This window comes from Bos taurus, chromosome 13 (genome assembly GCF_002263795.3).
Source record: "Bos taurus isolate L1 Dominette 01449 registration number 42190680 breed Hereford chromosome 13, ARS-UCD2.0, whole genome shotgun sequence".
NCBI classification, from domain to species: domain Eukaryota; kingdom Metazoa; phylum Chordata; class Mammalia; order Artiodactyla; family Bovidae; genus Bos; species Bos taurus.
The window spans coordinates 47,033,958-47,060,401 of NC_037340.1; the positions used below are offsets into that span (position 1 = coordinate 47,033,958).

The 26,444-nt window shown below is 40.9% G+C and overlaps 1 protein-coding gene across 3 annotated transcripts; it reads left to right on the forward strand.

The window, feature by feature from the left end:
* Window positions 1-5,979: 5,979 nt before the first annotated feature.
* Window positions 5,980-26,211, forward strand: PRNP (prion protein). 3 transcript variants are annotated; one of them, NM_001271625.3, is made up of 3 exons: window positions 5,980-6,053; window positions 8,486-8,583; window positions 22,133-26,211. In NM_001271625.3, the coding sequence occupies exon 3, from the start codon at window positions 22,241-22,243 to the stop codon at window positions 22,484-22,486; it is 246 nt and encodes an 81-aa protein (NP_001258554.1). In that variant the 5' UTR covers window positions 5,980-6,053; window positions 8,486-8,583; window positions 22,133-22,240; the 3' UTR covers window positions 22,487-26,211. The 3 variants fall into 2 exon arrangements, with proteins under 3 accessions (NP_001258555.1, NP_001258554.1, NP_851358.2); NM_001271626.3 differs by having other exon boundaries at window positions 5,980-6,168.
* The last annotated feature ends 233 nt before the right edge of the window (window positions 26,212-26,444 follow it).

The following is a 26,444-nucleotide window of genomic DNA, read 5'->3' on the forward strand; positions in this document are numbered from 1 at the left end:
AGTTCTAGCCCATGACTTTTGGGGAGGGGTGAGATACTAGAAGTTGAATCAATTACCAACCACCAATAATTTAATCAATCAACTTTATGTAATGAATCCTCCATAAAACCCCCAAAGGATGGCTTTGGAGCATCCCAGTTGTGAGCATAGAGACTCAGTCACATGGACACTCCACACGGTCCCTCATCCCTTGCTCCATGCATCTCTTCATCTGACTGTTTCTGAATTACAACTTTTTATAATAAAACAGTGATCTAGTGAGCTATAGAACTCACAAAAATGTGTTTTTATGAGTTCTATAGGCAGCATATTAAAAAGCAGAGACATCACTTTGTCAACAAAGGTCCGTCTAGTCAAGGCTATGGTTTTTCCAGTGGTCATGTATGGATGTGAGAGTTGGACTATAAAGAAAGCTGAGCACCAAAAAATTGATGCTTTTGAACTGTGGTGTTGGAGAAGACTCTTGAGAGTCCCTTGGACTGCAAGGAGATCCAACCAGTCCATCCTAAAGGAGATCAGTCCTGGGTGTTCGTTGGAAGGACTGATGTTAAAGCTGAAACTCCAATACTTTGGCCACCTGATGTGGAGAGCTGACTCATTGGAAAAGACCCTGATGCTGGGAAAGACTGTGGGCAAGAGGAAAAGGGGACGACAGAGGATGAGATAGTTGGATGGTATCACCGACTCAATGGACATAGGTTTGGGTGGACTCCAGGAGTTGGTGATGGACAGGGAGGCCTGGCATGCTGCGGTTCATGGGGTTGCAAAGAGTCAGACATGACTGAGCGACTGAACTGAACTGAACTGATGAGCCACTCTAGCAAGTTAATCACAGGAAAGGAAGGAGTCATTGGAACCTCCAGTCTATAGCAGATCAGTCAGAAGCACAGATGACAGCCTGAACTTACAACTGGCATCTGAGTCAGGAAGAGGGGCTATCTTATGAGACTAAATCCTTAACCTGTAGGATCTGATACTATCTCTGGGTAGATAGTGTCAGAATTGAGTTGAATTGTAGGACTTGCAATAATGTTGGAAAATTGCTCGTGGCAGGGAAACCACCACCACTCCTAGACACACACACACACACACACACACACATTGGGTTTGAGTGTTAGAATCATTTTAACCAGTGATAAGAAAGATTACCAATGGTGCAGGAACTGCCAGTGGAAACACAAAGTCTCCTGACCAAAACAGAGCAAATCAGAAGCCAAACCTGGGTTGAGAAACAAAGAAATGATGACAAAAATCAGACAGTTTGTTTCGAAAATCTGGGACCAGGAAGAAATTAAGTGAAGAGCCCAAGTGTGGCAAAGGTTCAGGGTGACACTAAACTTTGTTTTGCATAGCTGGGAACTTCACACATGGCTAGACAGAAAGAGAAAAGGACAAATTCTGTGGGAACCAAGGGGGAAATAGGCACAGCAAGACGAGGACATGGGATAGGTAACCACACTCGGGACATTGTTTAACTGATTCTTCTGGTAGACTCTCATTTGCAAGGTCCTGAGGCTCTCCTCCCAAGCAATTTATAACCTAGTTAAATACGGACAGAACAGCTTAAAATGGTGCTGGATGATACCAGCCAGTTGCTGCTGGAGCAGGAGGAAGACAGTTGAGTTTTGTTGGGGAAATATGGACAGCTTCACAGAAGAGAGGGGTGTGAAGGAATTCGGGGTGAGGAAACTGCTTGAGCAGAGCTTCAGCCAAGGCAATTAAAGAAGGAGCAACTGGCCTCGCAGGACTGAAGCCCAGCGGGGATTCAGGGAGAAAGGTTGTCAGAAACATGGTCTGGGCTTTTTCACACAATCTGAACCCCAGACTCTGGAGTCTAGCCACTAAGGAATCATTTTATGTGTTTAAAGAATGGAGAGATATAGCCGCCTGTAATACATCTGCACCATGATGGTTTCTCTTTAAATTCACAATCATTCATCCTTAGAAAAAATGTAATTTCTGATGCAATAGCTTAAATTGCTGAACTGAGAAAGTCAGAGGGGAGAAAGGGGGAGGAATGAGGTCTTTGAGGACATGAATACCCTCAATGAATGGGCCCATCCTAAAGAGGACCCTCATTATTAGAGAAAGTTTAAAATACTCTCCATTACACCCATACTCTCCTCCAGCTAATACCTATTTCTCTGTTCCTCCCAGGACAAAACTTCTCAGAAGAATTGTCTCTACTCCCTCACCTTCCATTTCTTCATCAATTTACTCTGTCTGTTCTTATCACTCTCTTGAAACTAATCCCATCAAGGCCCCAGTAACGACCTCCACGTCACCAAATCCAGTGAGTTCTTTCCCACCTCCATTCTATTTTGTCTCTCTATAGCTGACTCCTGCCTTCTTGAAAGGCACCTCCTCTCTCACACTCTTGATATCCTCCTACTTCACTGGCTGTCACTTTTCAGTCTGTCTTGCTATCTTCTCTTTCTCTAATTCAAAGTGTGACTCAGCAGATCAGCAACATCTAGGAACCCAGGAGAAATGCAGATTCTTGGACTTCATCTCAGAATTACTAAATCAGAATCTCTAAGGTGGGCCCAACCAGTCCATCCTAAAGGAGATCAGTCCTGGGTGTTCATTGGAAGGACTGATGTTGAAGCTGAAACTCCAATACTTTGGCCACCTGACGTGAAGAGCTGACTCATTGGAAAAGACCCTGATGCTGGGAAAGATTGAGGGCAGGAGGAGAAGGGGACGACTGAGGATAAGATGGTTGGATGGCATCACCGACTCAATGGGTAAACTCCAGGAGTTGGTGATGGACAGGGAGGCCTGGGGTGCTGCAGTCCATGGGGTCGCAGAGTCGGACACGACTGAGCGACTGAACTGAATTGAACTGAGGGTGGGCCCAGGAATCTGTGTTTTATCCAGACCCCAGGTGATGCACACTGAAAGCTAAGCACCATGATCTAAAACTGTCTGTTTCTTACCATTCAGTCCTGATTCCTCTTCTTTCCTCTGGCTACACTTTCTTTCTTGATGTTATCATCTAAGCCCACAACTTTGAAAATCATCTAAATACTGGTGGTGGTTTAGTCACCTCAGTCCAACTCTTTGCAACCCCAGACCCCTCTGTCCATGGGATTTCCCAGGCAAGAATACTGGTTGCCATTTCCTTTTCCAGGGGATCTTCCCGACCAAGGGATCAAACCCGGGTCTACTGTAATGCAGGCAGATTCTTACTGACAATTTCTAAATGCACATCTTCAGCACCAACCCTCCCAATCTGGAGATTACATTAAAATTCAACATACCCCAAATGGAAGAAACTTCTCTAAAAATGGTTGCGTCTAAAACTTGGTCTTCCTCCATTTCTCACCATTTCCGAATACATCCTCTACCACCAAGCCCCATCAGTGCCCCTCAGGCCCCACACAACAATCAGAATGGTCTTTGAAATCAGGTCAGGTCACCACCCTGCTTAAATCTTCAAGGGCTTCCTATCACATTTAATTAAAATCTAAAGACCTGGTCATTGGCTGTTAGGCCCTACATGACCTGGTCACTTTCTATGTGGCTTCCTGTATTCCCTTTGTTGTCTAATGTCAGAAACTATAACTATCTAGTTCACACTAGGTTCTCTATAAATTATTTGCTGAACAAAATATTTCTTCTTTTGAAAATAAGAGAAACATAGAGTTTACTTCGTTAGCTTCTCCACATTTGCTGAGGAGGATCTATGTGATGTTGACAGGTAACTTCAATTGAGCCAGGACACAGGAGATGCGAAGGGAGACTTTCAAAGAATGTCTTCATGGTGCCATAACCTCAGCACAGCCAGGTTCCAGAGGACAAACCCCCAAACATGCTTGTCATTCAGTTCAGAATGTAGCCTTCCTTATATATAATGGGATATAGTAGTTGTGGTGATGGTAGAGACTAAGATGAGGAATGATGTAGGGCCATTTGCAAAAGGTTTCTCCTGTGGGCTGACCAACGTGATGTTGTTCATGAGGCCAGTGAAAGCCCCTAAGAATCTACAACCCCATAATGGCAGTTTTCAAAAATGGCCAGAAATTCTTTGATACTCTTCCCATTGAGAGATGGGGTCCATGATTCCTGCCCTTGAATCTGCATGGGCATATGGCTACTTTGGTCAATAGCATATAGTGAAAGTGATGTTATGTGATATTATGTGACTTTTGAGACTATGTGAGAAGCGGCAATGCAGCTTCCATGTTGTTTACTGACAGTCTCACACTTGGGTCCTCTTGGGACTTCTTAAGCCAGGTAAGAAGCTCATCAAACTTGAGACTACTATGCTGGGAGGAAGCCAGGCCACGTGGGGAAGTCACGTGAAGGCACTTCAATCAGTACACCTGATTTTCAAGTCCTCCCAGCCCAGGTGCCAGCCATGTAAGTGACTGAACTAATTCCAACTCCTAGCTATCACGTCAAGCCTCAGACGTCATGGGGCAGAGTCAAGTCCCCATTGTGCCTGTCCAACTCTTTGGCCTACACAATTCATGGGCATAATAAAATGGTGGTTTCTTTAAACCATTAAGTTTTGGAGTAGTTGCTACATGGCAACAATAGCCAGAATAGGACAAAAGGTAATGTCATTTCGTTCCCTCAAACCCTCACGAACTATATTGCCTTTTGAGCATTTTCTTGGTTGGGGGAGGGAAGGAAATCATTCAGCCAGTTGACATTGGATTCTTTTGAGGAAAAAAGGCTGAGTTTTGGCATCCTCTAAAGGAGCTGTACATTGCCCCTCCTAGCAGGGGAAAGTCAGTCCCTTGCCCAGCCTGATCTGATCACTCACTCCCAGCTCCACCCAGCTCAAGACTCAAAGAGATGCTTCACTGCCCCCAATGTGCCTCACAATAAACAATCTCTGAGGAAAGAAGGTAAGGCTCTAAAAGTAGTGTCAACTTAATCATTATGTAAGACTGACTGGATAGAAAACAGCCCTGGCATTGCTGCCTAATACTCATTTCTAGCTGGCCACAATCCATTTCTGCTACTGAATCATCATCATCCCATCGTCATGTTTTATAGACCTCTCATTTCTCCTTCCCAGCAGAACTTTCAGGCCCCCATCCACATTCATATATTCATCACCTCATTCTACACAATTCTCCTGGCCTCTCCCCTCCCTCACTTGTCCCCATCCTATTTGAGAGATCCACCCTGAGATATTTACCCTAATGGGTGTCTCAATATTTTTAAACCTCTTTCCTTGCAAGCTTAGTGGAGCCTCTTGCCCATAACAAGGGGACTAGATATTTCATTTTTCCCAGGTTTATACCCATTGCCCTAGCATAATTAATATTGGTACTCTCAAAAGTGCACAAATTTGGGTAATGATATATATGATCCCTCTAACCCTAAAACATGTCTTCTATCACTTGCCATCCTTCACATGAGACAAACACCTACATAAAATTTTGGCAGTAATAATGATCAAGTACACACCATGTTTTATACAAGAAACCTCAGGTAATGTGCAGAATGGACTTGTTAAATGGAGTGCATTTCCTTCACTTATGAATATCATAATCTAAATCATTTATTTTGTAGATAATGAGCAGGAACTGAGTAAATGACGGCAGGTGATGGCTAATATACTTTCTAGGCCTCAAATTTTAATCTGAAAATTCACAAACATTGGGCTCAATCCAGGGCAATAGAATTTTTGTCCCTTTTAGAAATTTCTGGTTACCAAAGTTCCAGAAATTGCTTTCTCATTCCCTAATCTTTCATTTTCTCCATTACGTAACGAGAAGCTGGGGCTTTGGCCGATTTTCCCTTTAAAGATGATTTTTATCGTCAACAAGCAATTTCAGGGAGTGATGAGCCGGGGAAGCGGTATTAGCTGATGCTAGCGTTTAAGCTAGTCTCAACTCGTTTTTCCCAGGGACTTAGATTCCTGGGTCTGCCAGTAAACCCCGGGCGCCGGCAGCTGGTGCGCCTGAGCGTGCGCGCGCGCGCCGTCGCCTCCCCGCCCCTGCCCCTCCTCCTCCGCCCGGCGACTCACCCGCCCTAGTTGCCAGTCGCTGACAGCCGCAGAGCTGAGAGCGTCTTCTCTCTCGCAGAAGCAGGTAAATAGCCGCGTAGTCCTTTAAACTCCCAGCGGAGGACGCCCAACCCTGGGTCTTGCGGCCGAGGCCCCAGGGCACCCAGCCGAATCGGATTGGTGGGAGGCAGACCTTGACCGTGAGTAGGGCTGGGGGCTTGCGGCGGGCGCGGGGAACGTCGGGCCTGTTGAGCGTGCTCGTTGGTTTTTGCCAGCCGCCGCTCGGTTTTACCCTCCTGGTTAGGAGAGCTCCATTTACTCGGAATGTGGGCTGGCTGGTCCCCCTCCCGAGGTATGTGGGTGGTGTGTAGGAATCTAGCCCCCTCCCACGCTCGTCCACTGCGGGAGTGGGATGGGCGAATCGCACCGGTAGAGGAGCCGCAGGTCCGAGGAACCGCTGGGGAGCTCAGAAGAACAAGGGCGAGGCCCCGGGATTTGGGCCCTCCCGAAGCCCAGAGGAGTCGCGGAATTGGGGGTGGGGGTGGTGGGGAAGAAACGGGCGCCCAACGGGGCCCGACCTCGGCGGTGAGGAGTGCCGGAGCGTCCGTGGGCCCCCAGCCGCTGCTGCCGAACTCCTCCCGAGAGGCGGCCCTGCCTGCCATCACGCGGCTGGGAGGTACCTGGGTAGCCGCAGCGGGTGGGTCTCTGGCAACCCCCCGGGGATCGGCTCTGGCGGGCGTGCGTGGCCTGGGCTTCAGCCTCGGCGCGGGGAATCATGGGCCACCTGGCGCTCTCTCCGGGCCAGAGAAATCCAGGTACCGGGAACAGTGTTTCCTGGGAGCTCTGATGTGGTGGACCCAAAAGCAAAGCGAAATTTTCCCTGTCTCGACTGATCCTCCGGAAGGAGGGAGCTCGGCCGTCGGGAGACTGAGGGGAGGGGATCAGGCGCCTCTCGGAGAACCACCCTCATCTGCCAGTGAGGGTGGCACCTTCACGCTTGATTTTTTTTTTTCCCCCTTCACACGTTTGATTATTAAACAACGAGAAGTCCGTTTTTTGCTGTCCTTTTTCGTTTTTTTTTTTTTTTTCCTTTTGGTACCATATGTAGCAAATAGATTTTTTTAAAATCATAAGCCCACCACCCTCACCATCTTTTTTTCAGTTTCCTCGTCTCCAGATTCTTAACAACAAAGCAGTTTCACCTCCCTGATCATGGTTATCCTTATCTCATGGCCGGGTTATTTTCTTGTACTTAAGAGCAATCACGTTTTATTAAGCAGTTCCCCGAATGCTGAACCTTTGAAGTGTTACCTTTCCTTACAAAAGATACCACATAGAATAGGATTAAAAATTTTCACAAGTTGTCAGAGAAAAATAGGAACAGAAAATTGTATAAAAATGTCAGACCTCTGGAAAATGAACAGCTCTCTCAGATTTGAAAATTAACCTATGAAAAGGAACAGTTTTCCTACGGAAACATTGAGGTGCTCTAACAATGAAAAAGAATCAGAAAAGGAAAAAAACAGAGTTAGGATGTGATTTGTATATGATTTGTATCTGATGCAAATTTTTCATACTTGTGAAAGAAAAATATCAAGATTATAAAAAGATAAATGGTGAAATGAACAATCATTTATGAAATAAAATACAAATCAAAGCAAGTCTGGATTTACAACTACTAGTAAAAACAACAGTAACAGCAACCACTTCTGGAAAGTTACCTAGAAATTTGCATATTCAGTATGTGAGGTGGCAAGGCTTTGGAGTTAGAAATATGGCTCTGCAACTAATTTTACAGTTTGGGACCTAATTTCCTCATCCCCCTTTTGGACATTCATAAAATAGAGGAAATTATACCTACTTCAGGAGTTTGCCAAGATTAACTGTGTAAAACTGACCTTTAGTGTGTATACTTTTATTCTTTTCCTAGTCACACTGCACTGGGGGACGTTGTGAATCTGTATGAAATTTGTGAAAAACAGTCAGGTGATCCTTTAAGCCATGACCCTAAAACCCCACTCCTGGGAACTTACCTGTAATGGAGGAAACCAGGAAAGAAGAAGAAAAGCTGCATTCACCCACAGAACTCAGAATGATCTAAAATTAGATCCAGTCCGGAGACAACCTAAATGTATTAATAAAATAGCAGGGCAGCAGCTAAGAAAATCATAGCACTTTAACTGAAAGGAACATTGTGTAACCATCACGAGTCATAATTTTAGAGCCTCTCTGTGATATACAGGAAAAAACTGACAGGTCAAAGTAAGATTACTCAGACATGGATGCGTTTGTGGAAAATCTGAATGAAAAATGAATCCACAGTTTGCTGTGTATGGGAGGAGAGTTCAGTGTCACGTTTGCTGCTTTTTTTAAGTTAGCATCATCTCTTTTTTAAAAATACTATCATATTTTTTCCCTGAGTAGATTCATTAGTGGTTTAATAATTTATATACTGTTATTCTGTTAAATAATCCGTTCTTAGATTTATCAATTATAGTTTTTTCTTTTTTTTTTAAGGACTTCTGAATATATTTGAAAACTGAACAGTTTCAACCAAGCCGAAGCATCTGTCTTCCCAGAGACACAAATCCAACTTGAGCTGAATCACAGCAGATGTAGGTACCCTGCAGAATCTCTTTGGTCTTGTGATGGTTGAAAGTGCCCAACTGTTTCACAGAAGATAAGGGACTGAAAGGCTGGGATCACAAATCCTTGCTGTGGAGGCCACTGAAATCTATATATGTAACCCACACCTATTATATCACTCTTTCTTGTAAAAGCGTCTTGATTTTGCAGGGAAAGGGACATAGCTTTCTCTGGAATCATTCTGAGTTATGTAAGAAGCAGCCATTTAAAAAATAGTATAATAAAAGCAATTACCTAACATTTCTGCACCAAATCAACACTGAAGGTGACTATCAACAGACAAAAGGTTTATGAGGTAATGGTTTTTCTAAGCTTTAGTTTTAATTTACCTATTCCATTCTCCCTTTTTAGATCTTATTTCCTTTTCCAAGGCAGCCAGTTTATCAACTGTGAACTGCTGCATATGAAGCATTCAAAACCTGACTGTGTCTAAAGCTGTGATGGCTACAGCACAATCATCTTTGAGTGAATAGTATGTTTAACAGTTCTTACAGTTGGGAGAATTTTTTCTCAGTTTGTTCATCCTTTTTCTCCTAACCGTGTTCTGCTTATTGCTGTTCTAATATTGTGTGATCATGTCAAGGGAGGTGTTCCCTTTTATGCAAAACATTATGTTAAATGTTGTCTTCCCGAGACCAAGCTCGGAAGATTGGCTAGGAGTGCAGTTCCGTGGGAAGCCTTATTATAGGTTCCTAAATCTCATCACTAGATACTCCCAGGCTGTTGGCCTGATGCAGACTCTAGCTATGTTGCTTTTCTTAAAGCTCTTCACATCACTCTGAGGATGGACTAGACTGGGGACCGTTTGCCCATTTCAGTCCAGGGCTAGGCCTCAGTGTCAGTAGAAAAACCTCCACCTCAAAATGGTTTGTAAATTTTTGTATAGTTTGCATTAGACTCTTGTTAAGGGACAGTGACCTCAAAAGATGAAAATATGACAAATGAGTTCCACTTAGCTTATGAAAAATTGGAAATTTCCCCAGGGCAAGGATGGGTAGAGGGACTGTTTGGTGCCAGTTTCCAATTTAAATAAGTCTCAAGGGTATAACATATTTTGAGTATCAAAAGTGTGGCCCCTGGCACATGACCACTGGACATAAGTTCCTACCAGCTCTGATTCTCAATCCCCATGTATAAAAGGGAATAAGATGAATGGGACAATATATGGATTTTGTTGTTGTTGTTCCTTCTCTCTCGTTCCATCGCTCTGCCTTTGTGCTTATGCACTAATGCCACGAGATTGTATTTATTATAGTTTTCCAATCCATTCTGATACTTGCCAGGCCAAGTATACCTTAGATGTTCTTCCTGTTCAGTAATTTCTTCAGTCTTCTTAATTTTGAGTATCATTATATTCTTTAAAATCCTCTTTGAGTTAGGACTGAAATTGTATTGACTTAATGATTAATTGGAGTTGAATTGGTATCTTTCAAAATCTTCGATCTTGATTTTCCCAACCATAAACCTTGCCTGTCTTTCTTTTCTTTCCAGTCTTCCAGCTTTTTTCATCTAAGTTCTACTATTTATTATTAGGTTAAATCTTAGTTTGAATTTTTTGTTGCCATTAATGAGTGGAATTTTTTTTTCACACTAAATCTTCTAATAATTACAACTAATTGGAGTATTCACTCTTTTCTATATGTTGAGTTCAAAAACTGCCACCCTAATAAATAAGCTCATTGATTTATTTGAGGGCATTTTTAAATGATTGTCCTGGATTTTCCAGATAGAAAAATCATACCTGGCTTTCTCCATAGCAGTCTAAAATGCAGCAATCACTTACATTCTTGTCTTGTTAATCTCATTCACGAGAATGCTTTTCCTCTTTCTGTTAAGATAGGGTGTGGAATATGTATTACTTCTAGTTCTATAGAAATTTTTTCAACATCTTAAACTTAAAAAGTCAGGAAAGCACTGATTCCTGAGTTTAAGTGAGAACTTTGATTTTAATTGAAAACTTTGCAACATCAGAGAATCTTTTTTTTTTCTCCTTAGCCTACTAATAGGTTAATTGATTTCATGATTTTGAGCCATTCTTGTATTCCTAAAATAATCCTTATTGTCACAGTGTATTCTTTCACTAAAATATCAAAATCAACTTGGTGGTATTTTCTTTTGGATTTTGGCACCCATATTGCTAAAGGTTGGGTAGCTAAGAGTGTGAGCCCTTCACTCCCTGTGGCTCTTAATACTACATCTCAGGTGAACTGCCCAAATGTTTATCTCTACTGAGTAAGAGTTCGAGATTCTTATAACAATTGCCTAAATTGATACTCTCACTTGAATGGCTCATAGATATAGCAAAGTTAATATATCCAAACTATAGCTTTATTTTTTCTCACAAGCCTGGCCCTCCATTAGTTTTCTTGTTTGCATTAGGTGGCATCACCACCATCTACCTAGTTCCAAAAGCCACAAACCTGCTCAACTCTCACTCTCCCATCCACTCTATCAGCGTAATCGTTTTTTTCTACAAAATACTTCCCATTTTTCACAGCTCCGTGCTGCTTTGTCACAGTTCCAGGTTACACCACCATCTTCCTTTAATCATTTTCTAAGTGGTCTCACCATTTCCTTTCTTATCCCTCAAATTTTTCTCTTTAACACAGCAGTAAGGGTGAACTTTAAAAAAAAAAAATCTGTGATGTGATTCTCCTAAGCCACTTTAATGGCTTTGCACTGTTTCAGGCTCCAGACACGTATCTCCCTGTAGTCCTCAAACCCACAAACTAAATATCTTACCACTGTGTCCTCAGCCACAGAACAGTAATATTAGAGGACATGTAATAAATATTTGTTAAGTAATCAATAGTTATTGTACATTGTACATTGTACATACTAGCTGTTCCATAAATATTTATTTAATTTAAATATTTATTTAATTGAATGAATTCAATATCAGTTTTTATAATTGAATAGAAAAGTAATCCCTCCCACACAGATTTTTCTTTCTTTTTTTTTTTTTTTTTTATGAAGCAAGGAATATGACTACTTAGAAAGCTGGCTGCCAGAGAAAATGGCAGACTAATGTCTTAAAACAAATATCAGTGTCTAGATGCCAGGTTCTTTTATAGAACAGAGATGGCAGGAAGATGAGGAAATAAAGGCAGAATAGAGAGGGAGAAGTGGGGTGGAAGTAAAGTAAAAAAGGCCACGTCCTGCAAGACATCTCCAGAAAGGCCAGCCTGTGGAAGGGATGTGTTAATCTCTTCTTGCCTGCAACCATTCACAGGTGGGAAGTGTCAAATTATCTCCCTGTGAGCTGAACAAAGGCACTTCAGTCCAACAGTTAGAGAGAGGGACTGGGTTTTCTGAGGCAGGCTATTATATATGATTGTAACAACAACAGCAACAAAAAGCAAGTCAAAGAAACAGTTCCAATATGGAGTCAGAATTGGTTCTTCTCAGCAACAGTTCCCCACTGTCAAGGTCCATTTGACAATCTTGTAGGAAAAGGGGACAGTGATCTTTCTGTTTGTCAGATGAATCTTTCTGGGAGTGTCTGCCTTTGATGCCAGTGTTCCAAATAGTGAGATTTGTTTTCTTTTTGTTCCTCCTTGGAAAGTGTCTACTTTATACTTGTCAACTTAGAAATATTGGACTTCAAACCCAGGAGGGTTTCTCAAGTTAAGAAATTTTGCACTTTTCTGTGTATGGGAAGATGCAAGCGTCAGGGTTCATTAAAATTATTTCCTTGATGTGTAATTCAGCTGTCTGGGGCCTGTGATCCTGTATTCTCAAGAGTTTCCTCAAGGTTCACCATAGGGAGTGGGTGCAATCTGATGACTGCTGGATGGCATGTATTCTCCTTCCTGAGTTTTCTCCTTCCTGAGTTGACTTGGGGTTCACCAGCTCACATTAGAGGGCTTCAATTGTTAATTCCATTTCTCAGGTCTTCCCTTGGTCAGGAATTTGACCAATATTTGGGAGACATTTCATGGTCAAACTTTGCTTCACGGTGCTGTGAGGTTCATCCCAAATCAGGCAAAACTTCTTGATGTACCACTCTAGGTGCTAAATTTTGGATTAGACCCCCATGAATAATTAAAGATTCTCTGGATTCTAATTGTCATCCAGGAGACATTTTCCATTGTTGCTTCTTCCCATACCTAGAATCACACTATTATAATTATTTTATGTTATAAATGTGATCTATTTTCTCAAGATGTTTATCCGTAGAAGTTTTGTTGGAGGCCTGATTACACATTGGTTACTGCAAGAGACAACTATCTTATAAATTAGTCAGGATATAAGTAATGCAGCTAGTAACACTGATAATGACATAGTGCAACAGGGGTGTACAAAGCACAATCTAAAAACAAAGAATAAAGTAAAGCAATGATTAGTATAACTAGTTGTAGTCCAGTTGCAATAATCTAGTGACCAAAGGAGCCATAACTGATTTAATGATCTATCTTCAGTTTCATTGTACCAGCCATGCCATAGCTTAATCTTTGAGACAAGCATATGCTACTGGCAGGATCAACCAGATAGAAGAAGATTTAAGTTTTACTTTTGCTTACAAAGGATATAATTTACCAAGTTACTGTAAGTCAGAGGTTAAGGAAGTTTTCCTTACACCTGAAAAACAGATTTAAACCAGTTATTTTTAGATAGAAACCATAAAAATTATAACAAGTTCAGTTCACTCAGTCCTATGTAACTAATCCTTTTTGTTAACAGCTTTATGAAGCCATCAGGTTTCCCATTAGAATTCTTCAATGTGTTACTAGTTCAGCATTATGGTCTAAAAGTCAGAAACTTGGATTTATCTGAAAGTCCTTTTTATAAATCTTCTTAAAGAGGAGACATTTTTACAGAGGCAACAGAGTGAGACCATAACTGTCCATAATGACCAAAGACTTAAGAAGGCACTTTAAATCTGATTATGATGCAATTGACAAAGTAACCTGGTTACTGCTGTGACATACAACAGTTTCAGGTAGTAGAAGTAGAATCATGACTGATAATATTCTACCAGGACATATCACATTTTTAGGAACTCCATATAATCTCTAGTATATCAGTATCATTTATCATATAATTTAAGATATATTATTCATTGGACAACACTTGCCATGTAGTTTAACATACCAAGTGAATCTAATTAGTTTAATATCTCCCTTTGGTGTGTCTCAGGGGCCCTTTGAAGCACCCCAAAGTTAGCTAAAGATCAAAGGAACTTTATTGTAACTTGATTTGGGAAGTCTTGTCAAAAGAGCATTAAGAAAAAATGTTTTAAAACACAACAGGATCATAGGTCACTGTGAAACAATAGTTATTTACTTAGCCAAAATGACAATAAAAGATTTCAAAAGCAAATATAGAACAGATTATTTAAAAGGTAGAAATAATCTGTTATCAAAGGAGAGGAAAGCCAAATTTGTTTTGTACCAGGTTACTTTCAAGATTCATTTAGTCAATTAAAATTTTTTAAACTTAGTCCTGATCATGTACAAAACACTTTTTCAGGGTCCATGTTTCACGAATTTTCCATCACTTAATTTATTTTAGCACAATTTTAACTTTCAAGTTGTTGAATATCTGGAGATATCCTAAAATATAATTATTTCTGAAAGTTCACTCTAAGCTCTTATCTTCATTTGCATTTTCTTTGCTTAACAGTTTATTCACATCAAGTCCCTTTCCTTGCTGACAAATTGTATCAACAAACAACCATAAATACCAAATATAATTTAATATTAAATATTTCCCAGTTCACGTGAACCTGGAGCTCATTTAGCTTAATTGTATTTAGAATTGTTTGGTTTGTAAGCACTTACTTTTATTTAAACCAATTAAATAGAGCTCTTTTACAAATCAACTGCAGCAATATTATCCAAAGACAAAGATACATACAAACACACAAACAGAGAGGCCTCAGTTCTTATTTCAAGATTTCAGTCCTGAGTCAGGCAATGTAAAACCCATCAGTTTACATACGAGGTTGAATTAAAATTGGATTTCTCATAGATGGAATAAGTCAAGCTCACTTGGCTAGATAGCTAAATATTTGCAGAAAAAGCACTTAGGAATTCTAATTATCTTGGCCAACCCAACTTCTAAATTACTTTACCTTCTCTAAAATTTGCATTTTAAAAAGACAGCATAATGAGGGTTCCTGAGAGGACATTTGCATCTCAAAGACATTTGCATCTCAGAGTTACAGGCAAGTTTTTCCAAAAATGACTTTGTTTCTCCTTTAATACTTACAGGCCTCTTAAGATAACCAGGGAAGGTCTGGGGAGTAGTAAAAGGATTTATGGGATTTGGATTATTTTTGGAACCACACTTCTGGTGCTGTAAAGACTACATTTGTAAAACACAGTTTTGTTTTTCTTTTTTGAGTGATACTGAAGGATTGACATACCCATTTACCTATGTTGGAAAGTTTTATCTTTCCTCATTTAGCTTAGCTCTTGGGAAGACACAGAGGCAACAATTTAGGCTCCTGTAAATCAGTCTGGACTGAGGGGGGAACGAGGTGAAGATAAGAAAGACAGGCTGAGGAATCCGCCTCATAGTCCTACCAGGAAGATAGTGGCCAGGGCGAATGGGTCAGTGTTTTGCTTGAACCAATGTGTGCTTCACAGTGCACAGAAGCTGTCTTGCTGGAGTTGTTGTAGCCACAAGTTCCGGCAAACAAACTCACTCAGAAGGACAATGCAGATAGTGGAGTGCAGTTTATTACACCTGCGGGCCCAAGGCAGAGTCTCCTCTTAGCCAAGGACCCCGACCAGTTTTTGTGAAAACCTTATATATCCTAAGTGTATGTGCCCAAACCCACCTCCCCGAATTCCCTGAAACTAGTCTGAACAAAGGAAAAGAAAGATACAATCAAAGTTAACCTGTGATTCATATGCCTTAAGCCTAGGTAGTTAACAGTGGACAGTTATCAATAGGCCTGTGGTCATACCCCAATAAGCATAATAGAATTTATGATTCTATTCGGTTACACAGATAATTAGGGTATTCTTTTAGGCTACTGAGAGTCTAGGTATGAGCCCTGGGGCTCTTGCGGGGGGGGGGGGGGGTCTGGTTTTCCAGTTAGTATGTCATTTCCATAGATACTGGGCATATAGCTCAAAGTCCACAGTCCAGCCCAACATGGAGTCCTGCTTTCAAGATGGAGCCTGTTCTGTCTGTTTCTTCGTTCAGAGTCAGATGCTCTAATAGCCTGGTCCATTCTGTTACCCACTTAGCCTGTCACAAGAGACTTCAAGCGACAGGCACCTTAATGGCTTTTAAGTGCCTGACCCATGCCCTCAAAATATTAATTGGCCTGGTACTCAGCCTAAGGGAGAAGGAGGTAAGGAGAGCCCTGACCTGTTGGGAGGCAGCTACCGGGGCACAGAGGGCTATTAGGCCTTTAGAACACCCCAGAGAATAACCCTAGCTAGAGTTCCATAGCTATTAGTCTGTTTGCAGAGGGTTTAAGGAGAAAGGGATGAGGGAGTGTGAGGAGAGTGGAGACCTTAAAGGAAGTACTTCTCCTTTTAGCTCAAGCAATTAGTATCAGATGTCTATATGTTACCAAAGTATCCGGAATAAACCAAAATCTAGCCAGCTAGAGAGTCACATTAACATGACTTCCCAGTTTCATTAGACCTGTGACCTTTGTCCAAAATGCTTTATAAATGGAGTTTTCCTTCACAGGGGTGCTTCCCAAGCTGAAGCTGAAGCTCTCCACTGTCAAAGTTACCCAGGGCTCCCGTAGGGAAATTAGAATCAGATGCCTCAAGTCCAAGGGAGTCCCCAGGCCTCTTCACTTATATCAGAGTGTTCCTCTCCTTTGCAAAACACTTCTAATTGCAAGAGTGTGTAATTGTGAGCCATTTAGGCCCATTGCTCTTCTGATCTTAACATATCTAATATATGTCCCCCAAAGCTTTTCTTCAGGATAGATGAAATATTTCCCATTTTTATAAGTTTCATAGCACCAAAACACACACAAAAATAGGCAAATTCCAACATAAATGACACAAATTCCAGTACCAATACATAGATGAACCAGTTTCCAGCTCAGGTAAATAAATTTACCCTACAAAACAAATGAACTAATCCCAACTGTGTGCTTGTTCTGTGCCCTCCCTCTGGACGCATGCTTGCTAAGCCGCTTCAGTTGTGTCTGACTCTTTGCAGCTGTTTGGACTGTGTCCCACCATGCTCCTCTGTCCATGGCATTCTCCAGGCAAGAATACTGCCATGCCCTTGGATAGACTCCAGTATTCTTTTACTCCAGTATACTCATTATTCTTGCCTGGAGAATCCCATGGTCAGAGGAGACTGACAGGCTACAGTTCATGAGGTCACGAAGAGTAGGACACGACTGAAATGACATAGCACAAAACAAGCACACAAGAACTAGTTCCCCAATAAACTGGTTCCAACTCAGGTAGAATCCAACAACAATTCCCATCTCCAACAGGGTACCCCAACCAAATTGACTAGTCCTGTAAAGGAAAAGCCCAAATTTAGAGGGGAATATGTTCTCAGTGTGCACACCAGAGCAACTTACCCTACAAAATCAAGTTTGTCAACTCGTAATAGAAAAGGGCACACAAAACCACAAACAAATGAGCCAGCTATCGAATGAAGAAAACTAATGCTATGAAATTGGGTCTGTCAACTTGTAGAAGTTTGTTGATTCTTTGCTTCAACTGCCAGGCCCTAGGGCCACTGATACCACTTCAGGGAATCTTGAAGGAGAGATCCTCAGCACAAATGGTCCCAGCAGCTGCTGGAGCCTTGCCCTAATATTCCCTAACAGAGCTGGCTAAACACAAACAGCAAGTCAAATTTGTTACCGAATCCAGGCTTGCTCTACTGAGTGAACAACAGGCCAGTGAATCAGAGATGAGATGTTGAGGGAAAGAATGTGATTTTATTCAGTAAGCTGGCTGACCGAGAAGATGGCAGACTAACATCTCAAAATAACCATCTTCTTGGGTTCTGGATGCCAGGTTCTTTATAGAACAGAAATGAGGGGAAGTGAGGAAATAAAGGAAAAAGGCAGAATAGAGAGGGAGAGGCAATGAGTCTTGGGCCATCAGTCTTGCAAAACATCTCTAGGAATCCCCACACAGTTTTTTAATTCATAAAACTTTTAACTTTCACAGTTAGGTCTCTAATCCATTTAGAGCGTGCTTTTGCATGTAGCATTAAGCTCCAATTTTTATTTTCCTTCAATTTCCCAGAAGTCTCTGCTAAATAAACTTTCCTTTCTCATTGATTTGTTTTGTCAATTTATCATTTATCCAGTTTGGACTAAAGTCAATGTATGTGGCTTTATCTCTGAACTTGTTATTCTGCTTCCTTTGATCTATATGTTCATTTCTAGGTTGTTACCATATTTATTACTATGACTTTATACTAGGATTTAATGTTTGATAACAGTAGGTTCTCACCTCATTTCCTTTCTAAGGTTGAGTTTGTTATTTGTGGACATTTCTTCATCCTTTATTGAATTCCTCAAAAAATCCAGCTACAATTTTGATTGTCATTATTATTCATATTATAAGTTCATTTGTAGGAAATTGACATCTGTATAATACTAGGTGGTTCCACTGAGACTTTTCCATTTTTACAGATCATCTTCTTTGTTCTTTAGTAGTGTTCAATTTCTTTTTCCCCTAGTCTTACTTTCTCTTGAATTAAGTCAATCCTAGATACTTTACAGTATGAAAGTGAAAGTGAAAGTTGTATCTGACTCTTTGTGACCCCATGGACTATACAGTCCATGGAATTCTCTAGGCCAGAATACTGGAGTGGGTAGCCTTTCCTTGCTCCAGGGCATCTTCCCAACCCAGGGATCAAACCCAGGTCTCCCACATTGCAGGCAGATTCTTTACGAGGTGAGCCACAAGGGAAGCCCAAGAATACTGGAGTGGGTAGCTTATCCCTTCTCCAGTGGATCTTCCTGACCCAGGAATCAAACTGGGGTCTCCTGCATTGTAGGTGGTTTCTTTACCAACTGAGCTATCAGGGAAGCCCACTTTACAGTATGAGTTGAAATTATTACTATCTTATTTATTAATTTTTTTCTAGTCAATTATTGCTGATATAGAGAAATGCTGTTGATTTTTTAAAACCAATCCATAGCCTTGCTGAACTCTAGTTGAGTTTCCTGTTACCTCTGCCAAGTGTGTGGAATTTTCTATGTATATGATCACATTAATTCCAAATAATGACAGCTGGAGCTCTTTTCTTACAGTTATTGCACCAGTCTTTGTCCTTGCATATGGCATTGGAAGAGGGCTTCCCAAGTGGCTCAATGTTAAAGAATCCACCTATCAATGAGGAGATCCAGGTTTGATTCCTGGGTCAGGAAGATCCCTTTGAGAAGGAAATGGCCACCCACTCCGTTGTTCTTGCCTGGGGAATCTAATGGACAGAGGAGCCTGGAGAACTACAGTCCATGGGGTCACAAAAGAGTCGGACACAATCTAGCAACTAAAATAACAATAATGGCACTGGAAGGATCTCCAGTCCTGTGACAGGGGACGTCCTTGTTTTGTTTCTGATCATAAAGGGACTGCATTCAAAAATTATCTATTAATTATGTTTACCATTTCTGTTATATAATCTTTATTAAGTTAAGCAGGTTTCCTCCTATTCCTAGTCTGCTAAGAGTATTTTTCTTAGTGATAGGTATTCAGTTCAGTTCAGTCTGTTGTGTCCCACTCTTTGTGTCCTCCATGGACTGCAGCATGCCAGGCTTCCCTGTCCATCACCAACTCCCAGAGCTTACTCAAACTCATGTCCATTGAGTCAGTGATGCCATCCAGTCATCTCATCCTCTGTCATCCCCTTCTCCTGCCCTCAATCTTTCCCAGCATCAGGGTCTTTTCCAGTGAGTTCTTCACATCAGGTGGCCAAAGTGTTGGAGTTTCAGCTTCAGCATCAGTCCTTCCAATGAATATTCAGGACTGATCTCCTTTAGGATGGACTGGTTGGATCTCCCTGCAGTCCAAGGGACTCTCAAGAGTCTTCTCCAACATAACAGTTCAAAATCTAGGTTGGTCATAACTTTCCTTCCAAGGAGTAATCGTCTTTTAATTTCATGGCTGCAATCACCATCTGCAGTGATATTGGAGCCCCAAAAATAAAGATAGGTATTGACTATTATCAAATACTTAGTATCTTGATGTGCTAAAGGATTAGGCAGCAACCTGACTATTCTCTGAGAACATCTTATATGAAGTGTTGTAACACAGCCAGGCATTCAGAAACCTAATGTGCATTCTAGTACTTTTACTGTAATCACAGATATGTTTCTTGAATTTGCTAATCTTTGTAGCATAATTTGTACAGTGAGAGATTTTGGATTAAATAATACAAGATCTTCTTTATTTTATCACAAACAGAAAGAAAATTCTCCAAGGTCTCATTAAGTTTTGAGTTCTTCTTATTTTTAGAAATGATTCTCTACTTCAAAAAAATTTTTTATGATTTTCATAATTAAGTGTTGCTTTTGTGTTCTCAACTGATTTTAAAATGATTTTGTCTTAATATAGTTTACAATTATCCAACTTTATTCTAATATTCAATTTTAAAGTAATGATCAGCAACATATGCCCGTGGCCTTATGTCCTATTGCCTGTATCTCCAGTCCATGGTCATTCCTCACCTCCAGACTCACCAAGCTTACCAGACTGACTGGTATCTCTTGTCCCACGTGTAGCTTGATAATGGCATTGTCAAAGAGACACTCCTCATTTGTCTTCCTATGGTCTTGCTCCACCTTCCGTCTTCTGTCCACAGAATTGTCCAATCCAGAAATCTGGGTGCCACCTCAATTCTTCTAGTCTTTCATCTTCCATGTCAAACACCAAGCCTTCCAGAAAGTTCTCATGTTCAATTCCCTGAGGTGTTTGAGCAGAATTGTGAGCAGCATGGAAGCCAAGATCTGAGCCCCATGAGCAAATGGAGAGATCAGGGAAGCAGGCCTGCAAAAGACCAGGTGCAAGAATGAGGCCATTTGGCATATCCCAGGACCCTGTTCCTCTGGCCTTTACCCAAAACAGACTCCAAAAATTCTAGTAGACATAGTCTGAGCAGTTTAACTGGCCTTATAACTTTCAAATATATTTTTATTTATACCCAGGCATTTCAATAATGATAGTAGAAACATAAATGGGATGTTAATTCATTGTTTAGTCATCCTTCCTCTGAATATTATCCAAGTTAGTCTTTAGTTCTGAAGGTCATGAAAAATAATTTTATAATATTTGGTGCCACTTTTATTTGAAGATGTCCCAGTGCTGGGGATGACTAATGTCAGCATTACAACATATGCCATTTTTGGTTTTATGGCAAATGGTATTTTGGAACATGTAGTTTGATGTGGGGTACAGTAGAAAGTGTTTAATGATCATTCTACTGTGCATCTTTAATTTCTGCCCTTGGAACCACCCAGGGTAAGTGAGATATTCATTCTGAAAGATCTGAATCTTCAATTCATTCATCTATAATTTGATGAATGTACATTCACAAAGGTTCATAGGTTATCATGCAGGATACTTTGTTCCCAAACTGTGCTTGCCCTTACATGTAAGATATGTGTCTTTTGTACCAAAAATTAAGAGAAAATAAGTCACTTATGAACCATTAAATGCTGAACTAAGACTCATTCAGTGAGTGAGTAACTGCAAATACTATGAACACAGCCTTTCTTACCCCTTTTTGAATAGCCCCATTGTCTGTCTATAGAAAGAAAAATTACTTTATAGGTGTGTTTGCAAAATCTTGCCTGTTTCCTGTTTCCAAAAGTTATTGTATTGAGAATTCCTTTGAGAAAATTCTTGTTGGGATTTATGTGTTCAGAAGATGATAATTCCTTCATTTAACAGATATCTATTGTGTACCTTCTCTGTGCCAGGCTCTGCCCTGGCCCGCTAAGAAGATAGCAGCAAACAAAAGAGGCTCATTCCCTGCTTACATTCCTACATGAGGAAAGAGGACATGAACCAGCTATTCAGAAAAGTATTTAATGATCTCAGCACCTACCTTGGGGTCTTCCCAACTGGACATTAGAATCACTTCCATAGGGCCCATGCCAGGGTTCAGAAGGTTCCAGGAACTAATATCCCTTATAACAACCCAATAGGCAGAGTTTCTAGGGTCCCCACAAGAACAAGCCCAGTTGCAAGAATCACTACTTTAAAGAAGTTCAAAGCTATGGTAAACCTACCAGATGTTTATAGTTTCTTCCAATTTATGATACAGTGTACCAGTCAGAGGTTATTTTTATCATAAGCAATGTTGCTGGCATTCTACATTTATCAAGTTACTAGGAAACAGAGCCAGGAATTATTTTAAGGTCAACTTTGTCCTTAGAGAAGGAAGAGTTGTGTTAACACTTTACCTATAATTACTTTCGTGAGATGTATGGAATGTGAAGAATATTTATGACCTAGACTGTTTATAGCTGATGCCACTGCTATGCAGTCATTATGCTACAGACTTTAAGTGATTTTTACATGGGCATATGATGCTGACACCCTCTTTATTTTGCAGATAAGTCATCATGGTGAAAAGCCACATAGGCAGTTGGATCCTGGTTCTCTTTGTGGCCATGTGGAGTGACGTGGGCCTCTGCAAGAAGCGACCAAAACCTGGAGGAGGATGGAACACTGGGGGGAGCCGATACCCAGGACAGGGCAGTCCTGGAGGCAACCGTTATCCACCTCAGGGAGGGGGTGGCTGGGGTCAGCCCCATGGAGGTGGCTGGGGCCAGCCTCATGGAGGTGGCTGGGGCCAGCCTCATGGAGGTGGCTGGGGTCAGCCCCATGGTGGTGGCTGGGGACAGCCACATGGTGGTGGAGGCTGGGGTCAAGGTGGTACCCACGGTCAATGGAACAAACCCAGTAAGCCAAAAACCAACATGAAGCATGTGGCAGGAGCTGCTGCAGCTGGAGCAGTGGTAGGGGGCCTTGGTGGCTACATGCTGGGAAGTGCCATGAGCAGGCCTCTTATACATTTTGGCAGTGACTATGAGGACCGTTACTATCGTGAAAACATGCACCGTTACCCCAACCAAGTGTACTACAGGCCAGTGGATCAGTATAGTAACCAGAACAACTTTGTGCATGACTGTGTCAACATCACAGTCAAGGAACACACAGTCACCACCACCACCAAGGGGGAGAACTTCACCGAAACTGACATCAAGATGATGGAGCGAGTGGTGGAGCAAATGTGCATTACCCAGTACCAGAGAGAATCCCAGGCTTATTACCAACGAGGGGCAAGTGTGATCCTCTTCTCTTCCCCTCCTGTGATCCTCCTCATCTCTTTCCTCATTTTTCTCATAGTAGGATAGGGGCAACCTTCCTGTTTTCATTATCTTCTTAATCTTTACCAGGTTGGGGGAGGGAGTATCTACCTGCAGCCCCGTAGTGGTGGTGTCTCATTTCTTGCTTCTCTCTTTGTTACCTGTATGCTAATACCCTTGGCGCTTATAGCACTGGGAAATGAAGAGCAGACATGAGATGCTGTTTATTCAAGTCCCGTTAGCTCAGTATGCTAATGCCCCATCTTAGCAGTGATTTTGTAGCAATTTTCTCATTTGTTTCAAGAACACGTGACTACATTTCCCTTTTGGAATAGCATTTCTGCCAAGTCTGGAAGGAGGCCACATAATATTCATTCAAAAAAACAAACCGGAAATCCTTAGTTCATAGACCCAGGGTCCACCTGGTTGAGAGCTTGTGTCCTGTGTCTGCAGAGAACTATAAAGGATATTCTGCATTTTGCAGGTTACATTTGCAGGTAACACAGCCAGCTATTGCATCAAGAATGGATATTCATGCAACCTTTGACTTACGGGTAGAGGACATTTTCACAAGGAATGAGCATAATACGAAAGGCTTCTGAGACTAAAAAATTCCAACATATGGGAGAGGTGCCCTTGGTGGCAGCCTTCCATTTTGTATGTTTAAAGCACCTTCAAGTGGTATTCCTTTCTTTAGTAACAAAGTATAGATAATTAAGTTACCTTAATTTAATTAAACTACCTTCTAGACACTGAGAGCAAATCTGTTGTTTATCTGGAACCCAGGATGATTTTGACATTGTTTAGAGATGTGAGAGTTGAACTGTAAAGAAAGCTGAGTGCTGAAGAATTGATGCTTTTGAACTCTAGTGTTGGAGAAAACTTGAGAGTCCCTTGGACTGCAAGGAGATCAAATTAGTCCATCCTAAAGGAGATCAGTCCTGAATATTCATTGGAAGGACTGATGCTGAAGCTGAAACTCCAATACTTTGGCCACCTGATGGGAAGAACTGAAGGCAGGAGGAGAAGGGGATGACAGAGGATGAGATGGCTGGATGGCATCATGGATTCAATGGACATGAGCTTGAGTAAACTCCAGGAGTTGGCAATCGACGGAGTCCTGGCATCCTGCAGTCCATGGTGTCGCAGAGTTGGACACGACTGAGTGACTGAACTGAGGTGAACCCAGATTTTAACATAGAGAATGCAGATATAAAAACTCCATATTCATTTGATTGAATCTTTTCCTTAACCAGTGCTAGTGTTGGACTGGTAAGATTATAACAACAAATATAGGTTATGTGATGAAGAGAATAGTGTACAAAGAAAAGAAATATGTGCATTTCTTTATTGCTATCATAATTGTCAAAAAACAAAATTAGGTCCTTGGTTTCTGTAAAATTAACTTTTGAATCAACAGGGAGGCATTTAAAGAAATATCTTAAATTAGAGACAGTAGAAATCTGATACATTCAGAGTGGAAAAAGAAATTCTATTACGATTATTTAAGAAGGTAAAATTATTTCCTGGGTTGTTCAGTATTGTCACCTAGCAGATAGACACTATTGTTCTGCACTGTTATTACTGGCTTGCACTTTGTGGTATCCTATGTAAAAATACATATATTGCATATGACAGACTTAAGAATTTCTGTTAGAGCAATTAACATCTGAACTATCTAATGCATTACCTGTTTTTTTGTAAGGTACTAAGGAGACGTGGGTTTAATCCCTAGGTCATGTAAATCCCCTGGAGGAGGAAATAGCAACCCACTCCAGTATTCTTGCCAGGAGAATCCCATGGGCAGAGGAGCCTGGCAGGGTGCAGTCCATGCATAGGGTTGCAAAGAGTCAGACAAGACTTGAGCTACTAAACAATAACAACAATAAATGCTGGGTTGGCTAAAAGGTTCATTAGGTTTTTTTTCTGTAAGATGGCTGTCTTTAACTTCATTCGAAACAATTTTGTTAGATTGTATGTGACAGCTCTTGTATCAGCATGCATTTGAAAAAGAAAACAACTTACCAAAATTGGTGAATTTTTGTATAGCCATTTTACTATTGAAGATGGAAGAAAAGAAGCAAAATTTTCAGCATATCATGCTGTATTATTTCAAGAAAGATAACACAACCAAAATGCGAAAATGTATTTGTGCAGTGTATGGAGAAGGTGCTGCAACTGATCAAGCTTGTCAAAGTAGTTTGTGAAGTTTTGTGCTGGAGATTTCTTACTGGACAATGCTCCACAGTCGGGTATACCAGTTGAAGTTGATAGTGATCAAATTGAGATATTGAGAACAATCAATGTTATACCACGTGGGAGATAGCTGACATACTCAAAATATCCAAATAGAACCTTGAAAACCATTTGCACCATCTCAGTTATGTTAATAACTTTGATGTTTGAGTTCCACATAAATTAAGCAAAAAAAAACCAAAAACAAAAACACACAACCTTGACCATATTTGCATATGCAGTTCTCTACTGAAATGAATGAAAACACTTTTGTTTTTAAAAACAGATTTTGATGAACAGTGGATACTATACAATAACGTAGAATGGAAAAGACTGTGGGGTGAGCAAAATGAACCAGCACCACCAAAGGCCAGGCTTCATCCAAAGAAGATGTGTGTATGGTGGGATTGGAAAGTAATCCTCTATTATGGGATTCTTCTGGAAAACCAAAAAATCAATTCCAACAAGTACTGCTCCTAATTAGACCAACTGAAAGCAGCATTCAATGAAAAGCATCCAGAATTAGTCAATAGAAAGCATATAATCTTCCATCAGGATAACACAAGACTACATTTCTTTGATGACCCAGCATGGCTGAGAGGTTCTGATTCACCTGCTGTATTCAGACATTGCATCTTTGGATTTCCATTTATTTCAGTCTACAGAATTATCATCATGAAAAAAATTTCCATTCCCTGGAAGATTGTAAAGTGCATCTGGAAAACTTCTTTGCTCAAAAAGATAAAAAGTTTTGTGAACACAGAATTATGAAGTTGCCTGAAAAACGGCAGAAGATAGTGACTATGTTGTTCAGTAAAGTTCTTGGTGCAAATGTGTCTTTTATTTTTATTTAAACACTAAAGGCACGTTTTGGCCAACCCAATACTGAATACTTAAAGGAAACTCTTCCGTGTTGTCCTTAGCCTTACAGCGTGCACTGAATAGTTTTGTATAAGAATCCAGAGTGATATTTGAAATACGCATGTGCTTATATTTTCTATATTTGTAACTTTGCATGTACTTGTTTTGTGTTAAAAGTTTATAAATATTTAATATCTGACTAAAATTAAACAGGAGCTAAAAGGAGTATCTTCCACGGAGTGTCTGGCTGTTTTCACCAGTGTGCACACCATGTTGGCAGCTTCATTTGGGGGGTTAATATGAGAAAAGTGGCACATTCAGTCCTCACACTGCCAGTTGCGGCAGGAGGGCTTCTCCTGATCCTGCCTCAGCCTTACTCCCAGTCACATGCCAGCTGTTCTCTGCTACCTTTTCATATTTTTCCATGAATACCCGTCAAAGTTACTACTATAGCGGAGG

Excerpts from the sequence above, each read along its gene's own strand:
- PRNP (NM_001271626.3), top strand. The coding sequence starts at position 22,143 with ATGGTGAAAAGCCACATAGGCAGTTGGATCCTGGTTCTCTTTGTGGCC.